Raw genomic sequence first — 6,563 nt, forward strand, 5'->3', positions numbered from 1 at the left:
CGAGGATTTGAAGAGCAATGATCTCTTCAGTCATCTTTAACTTTAGGGCCAGGCCAAAGCAGCCTCCCAGCTCAGGGATCAAATGCTCATTGTAAGGCACTTGCTGTTAAGCGCACGATCTGCCCCTCATCCCATGTGGACAGTGGCCCTCTATTTGAACAGATGGAGCTTGCTCAGAAGCAGAGTTAAACTGATGCAAATCTTGGTGGTTTATGGAAACAACTTGTTTCCCTGTTTACATGGGAGATTTGCATCAGTGCTGGAATTGTTGCTTAAGTCCCAGTCTAGCTAAAGCCTGAGTCACAGAGGAAAGGTTCTAACTACAGGTGTGGGCCCTGATGATGTGATCTGACCCTTACACCTGTGTGGACCCAGCTTTGAAATAACAGGCCCAGTGCGGGGTGAAGCATCCATCTGTATTAATCCACTGAGTCACTGTGGGCTAGAGCCCTAGACCTAGGGCATAGGACACCTGGGTTCACTCCCAGCTGTAAAACTGGCTTCCTGGGTGACCTCAGGCAAGTCACTTCCCCGCTATGTGCCTAGTTTCTTGTCCTGCCCTTTGTTTTGACTGTAAGCTCTTCTGGGCAGGGGATGAGTGTGACTATAACACAAATTACAATAATAATGGATCAGGCTGCATTGTAGGGGGGTGTAATGGTCTCTGCCTCCACAGCTCCCCCTTGAGACATGGGGTGGCCCTGCAGCCATCGTTTCTCTTTTCTCAGTAATTTCTCAGAGGCTCTCTCATAACCAGTAACACCCATATTGGGCTGGCTTGTTATCATAAATGGCTACAAAATAAAGCCCTGAGAGTCCAAGTCGGAAGCTGATATATTTTGAGGTTTATATATCCATCCTTCCCGACTCTTCATCCAGCCGCTCCCAGGGCTTCTGCCTGGAATCCCCCTTAGCGAGCTGGAGTCTTTTCTCCCCTGGTGTCCCCTGCAGCAGCCTTCTCACTGCTTGCAGCCCCGCCAATCCCCCTCCCATGCCTTCCTGCCTTGACTCTCCCAGGCTTCTTCCTTATCTGCCCCAGAGGCCTGACTGGGTCACATGGCCTTTTCCATTCCTCCTCCCCCACCCTCCTGGGACAGTTGGATGGGGCCGAGACCCATCTCCCTTTAAAGAGGCGGCCGCCCTGTGAAAGGGTGGTTTCAAGGCCTGAGCTGGCACGGATTTATGGCTCACAATAAAAATGTGTCAACTTTGTCAGCTTCCCCCTGCGGGGACCAGCTTCGAACTGGGGTCCAGTGTCTCACCCATACTAATGGCTGTCTCTTGTCTTCTTTTCCCGTGCACAAGCTTCCCGATGGCACACTCAGCCGAGTTCTCATGGATGGAGCGAGGGGAGGAACTATGTGATGCCGACTCAGATGAGCGGGAGGAGCTGAGAGTTGTCCTGACAGGTGAGGAATTTTGGAAGAGAACCTGCAGTGGGAGCAGGACCGAAGGGAGTTGCCAGACCAGATCAGCACCCAGGTCTTTCTAGCCCGGTCTCCAGTCACCGACAGTGGCCTGCGCCAGATGCTGCAGGGGAAGGTGGGAGAACCTGCAGTAGCAGATTGGGGGTAATCTGCTGCCATGTTCGATCCCATCGTGCTTGCTAATCGTTAGAGATCAGCCCAAGCCATTAGCATTAAGTAGCTCTGAATGTTCTTATCCACATAGACAGCCAGGCTTGCTCTGAGTCCTACTAAGCTTTCGGCCTCAACTACATCTGATAGCAATGAGTTCCATGGGCTGTTTTATACACCATATGAAAAAGGTTTAGTATTTGCTGCCTTTCACTTTCACTGCATGACCCCTTTTTATTATTTACTGTTTGTACTGAAGTAGGCTCCCTAGAGGAGCTGGCAGCTACAAGCCCTGGGAGCCCTGGGTCTGCACCTTTACCTTGTGAGTGTCAAAGAGCTGCTGAGCTGGAGCTTTCATTTCAATTTTTTTTTAACAGAAAATTGAAGTTTTCCCATAGCAAATTTTGCAGAAACTTATTTTCCATCAGAAAAATCATTCTGGCGGACAATTCCTGACCAACCCTAGAGGTGTCTTCCTCCAAGCACCGCTCTAGCTCCGCCAGGAGTTACTGGGCTGGAGGCAGGAATGGTTGGGGGAGATGTTCTGGGCTGGGTTAGGCAGGAGGCCGGGCTCGATGGGCACAGAGGGCTGTTCTGGCCTTGACACCTATGATTCAGTGCAGGGCCCTCCCTCCCCATTAGATACTTCCTCCCCTTGGCATGACTGACATGTGTCTGGGCTCCCTCTCTCTTTTCCTTCTGCCAGATGACGGTGCCCTGAGTGAGGACGAGGAAGCGGACGATGTGCAGGAGCAGAATGACGATGATGGGGAGCCAGAAGGGCCATTCTCAGCCCGCTCCGAAGGGGACGATTCCTGCGGGAGCTCTGAGAGGCCACAGGGGAGATGGCGTGATGCAGGTACGGGTGAGCAGGCCTGCGATGCGGAGGATAAGCCGTTCCGGTGCACTGAGTGTGGCAAGGGGTTTGCCCAGAGCTCCAACCTGATCAAACACCAGCGGGTCCACACCGGGGAGCGGCCCTACCGCTGCCACCAGTGTGGCAAGGCCTTCACCTGGAGCTCATCGCTGCTGGAGCACCAGAAATCTCATGCTGGCGAAAAGCCGCACAGCTGTCCGGAGTGCGGGAAGAAGTTCAGTCGTGGCTCCACCCTGCTGGAGCACCAGCGCATCCACACCGGCGAGAAGCCTTTCCGTTGCCACCAGTGTGGCGCCCGCTTCAGCCAGAGCTCCACACTGGTGCACCACCAGCGCACCCACACCGGGGAACGTCCCTACCGCTGCGACGAGTGCGGGCGCAGCTTCGGCCGCAAGTCCACACTGGTGACCCACCGCCGAACCCACACCGGCGAGAAGCCGTACCACTGCCTGGAGTGTGGACGCAGCTTCGTGGTCAGCTCGGACCTGGCCAAGCATCAGCGCACCCACACCGGCGGCCAAGGCCCCTACCGCTGTGGGGAGTGTGGGGAGGGCTTTGGCTGGAGCGCCGCCTTGGCTGCCCATCGAGCCAGCCGGCATGGTGCCGAGAAGCCCTACCGATGCTCCGAGTGCGGGGAGGCTTTCCACCAAAGCGCCACACTGCTGGTGCACCAGCGCACCCACGCTGGCGACGAGGCCTTCACCTGCTCCGACTGTGGGGAGTGCTTCCTGGAGAGCGCCAAGCTGGCCCGGCACCGTCGCACCCGGCACAGCGCCGATGGGGAGGAGAAACCTTTCAAGTGCTCTGAGTGCGGCAAGGGCTATGCCCAGAGTGCCGGCCTGCGACACCACCAGCGAGAGCAACCCTTCCGCTGCCCACAGTGCGGCCTGAGCTTCCTGTGGAGCTGCCGGCTGGCTGAGCACCGCCGCAGCTGCCGCATGGCTGAAAAGCCCTACAAGTGCCCCGAGTGCGGCAAGAGTTTCGGCCAGAGCTCCAAGCTTCTGCGGCACCAGGTGACTCACACCGGCGAAAAACCCTACAAGTGTCCTGAGTGCGGCAAGATCTTCAGCCAGAGCTCCAATCTGGCGGAGCACCGGCGCACGCACGCCGGCCAGAAGCTCCACCGCTGCGGCATCTGTGGCAAGAGCTTTGCCCTGGGCTCCTATCTGGCCAAGCACCAGATCACCCACACTGGGGAGCGGCCCTACCGCTGCACTGAGTGCGGCAAAGGCTTCCGGCAGAGCTCCAACTTGATCCAGCACCAGCGCACCCACACCGGCGAGCGTCCCTACACCTGCCCCCAGTGTGGTAAAAGTTTCTGCCAGAATTCGCACCTCATCAAGCACCGGCGCACCCACACTGGTGAGCGCCCCTACCGCTGCCCCCAGTGCGGCAAGAGCTTCCGCCAGAGCGCCAACCTGCTGGAGCACCAGAACACCCATACCGGCGAGCGCCCCTACCAGTGCGGCCAGTGCGGCAAGAGCTTTTGCTGGAGCTCAGCCTTCAGCAAACACCAGAGGACGCATCTCAGCTAGGGGAGCTGTGCTGGGACCTACCTGAGCCTGGGGCCCTGTATTGGGACTCTGGGGTCCCCCTATATGGGGATCACCAAGCCCCATCTCCAATTATGGACTCCATATGGGGATCCCCAGGAGCCAGGGCAACACTGGGACCCCTCCCTGCTTCCCCCCTCTCCCCTCCGAGCAAGGGGACCCTATAGAGAGACAACCAGGACGTCCCATGGACATGCTGGAGATCCCAGCCTATCTTGCATCAGGATGGCCCGGGTTGTTCCTTTCCATCACGGAAGCAGGATGCAGCCATGGCACATGGAGGCAAACCAAGATCAGGCCCCGTCATGCCGGGCGCTGCACAGACACGCAGCGACTGAGATCAGGCCCCGTCATGCCGGGCGCTGCACAGACGCGCAGCAACTGAGATCAGGCCCCGTCATGCCGGGCGCTGCACAGACGCGCAGCAACTGAGATCAGGCCCCGTCATGCCGGGCGCTGCACAGACGCGCAGCAACTGAGATCAGGCCCCGTCATGCCGGGCGCTGCACAGACGCGCAGCAACTGAGATCAGGCCCCGTCATGCCGGGCGCTGCACAGACGCGCAGCAACTGAGATCAGGGCCTTGTCACACCTGGTGCTGCACAGACACAGTCAACCACAGTCTCTGGTTTACATCACTTACATGTACTGCTGTCCATTGCCTCCCTGTCCAATGCAGGACTGGTCAAACAGTATATTGGCCCAGCCTTGTTCTGCATATCCCTAGTGGCTGAGATTTCACTTTCTCTGTTGGGTGACCATTGAACAACTCTCGTCTTTAGCAAATCTTTGACACTGAAACTAAACTTCTCATTTTGCTGTCTCCTTTGGAGTTTTGTTATTAAGAAGGATGGGGAAATGAGAGATTGTGCTTTGGGGTCTAATACAACTAAGACTGCTAAGTAATTTTGTTAACCACAGGGTGAAAGGTGAGGTGCTATTGTGAATCAGAAAAGAGCTAAGAACAGGAAAGTAATTGTGGGAAGAAATGGACAGTTTCCACAAGCTTCAAACCCACGATTGGCTCAGGAAGACAGCAAAGCCCTAATCACCAGGCTGCCAAAGACTGAGAGCCTCTTCCTGTATTCAAAGAGCTATAGAGGGAAACTAGAGACCTTTAAGCTTGGAGGATTTTTTTTTGGAAACCTGATCTTTGTGCCTAGCCTCCTTTTCGAGCTGGTCCCTCACCTTTTTTTGCTACCTGCATGTCCATCTTTGTCCTTTTGCAAAACTGGGTTCCAGCCCTCCACCAATTCCTCAGGACTCTTCCACACTGTATGTTGTTGGATTGTGGAACTCCGTACCACAGGTTGCTGCTGTAGCTGAGAACTTAGCCAGATTCAAAGAGGGACTGGATGTTTATGTGGATAACAAGACCTGTATGATAGTAAATGATAAAGAAGCGGGTTTGGAAAGAATATTAAACCTCAAGTTCCAGGGTTTAAGGTGATCTCTAGCTATTATTATTTAGGATGAGACATTCATGTGGGTAGATGATCCCAAACATGGGTTCCTCTCTCTTTCTTCTGCAGCATCTGGTGCCAGTCCAGTGTCGGAGATAAGACACTGGGCTAGATGAATCCCTGGTTCGATACAGTCTGGCAGTCCCAGGTTTGAAAGTGCTCCCGTCACTAATATGCCATTATAATGAGAGCACCTAGGCTAGACAAAATATTGTAGAGCAGACACAGGCAGGGAATGATATTCATTCCTTCTGCTCTGAGACAGATACCCAGACAACCTCACTGTAAGCATGAACCGCTTTCTGGGAAAAGCTTTTATTTTCTAACACGATAATCTAGGCAGCATCTTTGAGATTAGGCCAGGAGCCGGGCAGCCCAGACTCCTGGGTTCTCTCAGCAGCTCTTCCACTGACTTCCCCTCTCCCTGTCCATCTGGGCTAGTGAGGATTCATCTATGACTTAAAGAGCTTTTGAGTTCCTCGACTAGAAATCCCTACATCAATGCAGAGTGTAGCGGCGAAAGACTCTTTTATGTAGGTCTTTTGCAAGTGATTTTTACCAAAGCTGTTAGGGGCGATCTCGGGAATGACAGACCAGTGAGCCCTACCTCTCCGTATCTGTTAAATCCAGTTGAAACAATAAAAATAGAGTTACCAAACATCTAGAAGATAGTGATATATGCTAGTGTCTAACCAGCACGGCCTCCCCAAAGGGAAACCATGCCTCACTAACCTATTAGAATTCTTTGAATGTGTCAATAAAATAGTGACTAAAGGAGAAGTCGTGGACGTCATTTCTTTGAACTTTTAACAAGGCTTTGGCCCAGGTACTTCACGAGAGGCTCTGAAGGAGCCATGGGATGAATGGCAAAGTACTGTCCTGGAGCAGCAATAAAAAGGAGGGGAAATGGTCTATTTTTAATGTTGCAAAAAGGCCAGCAGTAGATGTCACAAGGTTCTGGGGTTTATTAGGTAGAAAGGGGGTTAGTGTTGGGATTTGGGGATAGAAAGGTCAGATCTGGGGCTTATTGAATAGATGGTCAGGGTTGCAAGTATCATTCTTACCGTGTAAAGGCTTTTTCACAGAGGAAGGT

General features: G+C 53.9%; 1 protein-coding gene across 1 annotated transcript in view; it reads left to right on the forward strand.

The window, feature by feature from the left end:
* The window catches only part of LOC119856512 (zinc finger protein 420-like), a 69,418-nt gene extending 63,168 nt beyond the window's left edge, over nucleotides 1-6,250 (forward strand). The window contains exons 2-3 of the mRNA XM_038404088.2: nucleotides 1,306-1,409; nucleotides 2,284-6,250. Coding sequence (XP_038260016.1) covers nucleotides 1,313-1,409; nucleotides 2,284-3,989 — 1,803 coding nt within the window. The 5' untranslated portion in view covers nucleotides 1,306-1,312 and the 3' untranslated portion in view covers nucleotides 3,990-6,250. The remainder of the gene's footprint in view (nucleotides 1-1,305; nucleotides 1,410-2,283) is intronic.
* Nucleotides 6,251-6,563: the final 313 nt, after the last annotated feature.

This window comes from Dermochelys coriacea, chromosome 6 (genome assembly GCF_009764565.3).
Source record: "Dermochelys coriacea isolate rDerCor1 chromosome 6, rDerCor1.pri.v4, whole genome shotgun sequence".
Lineage (NCBI taxonomy): Eukaryota > Metazoa > Chordata > Testudines > Dermochelyidae > Dermochelys > Dermochelys coriacea.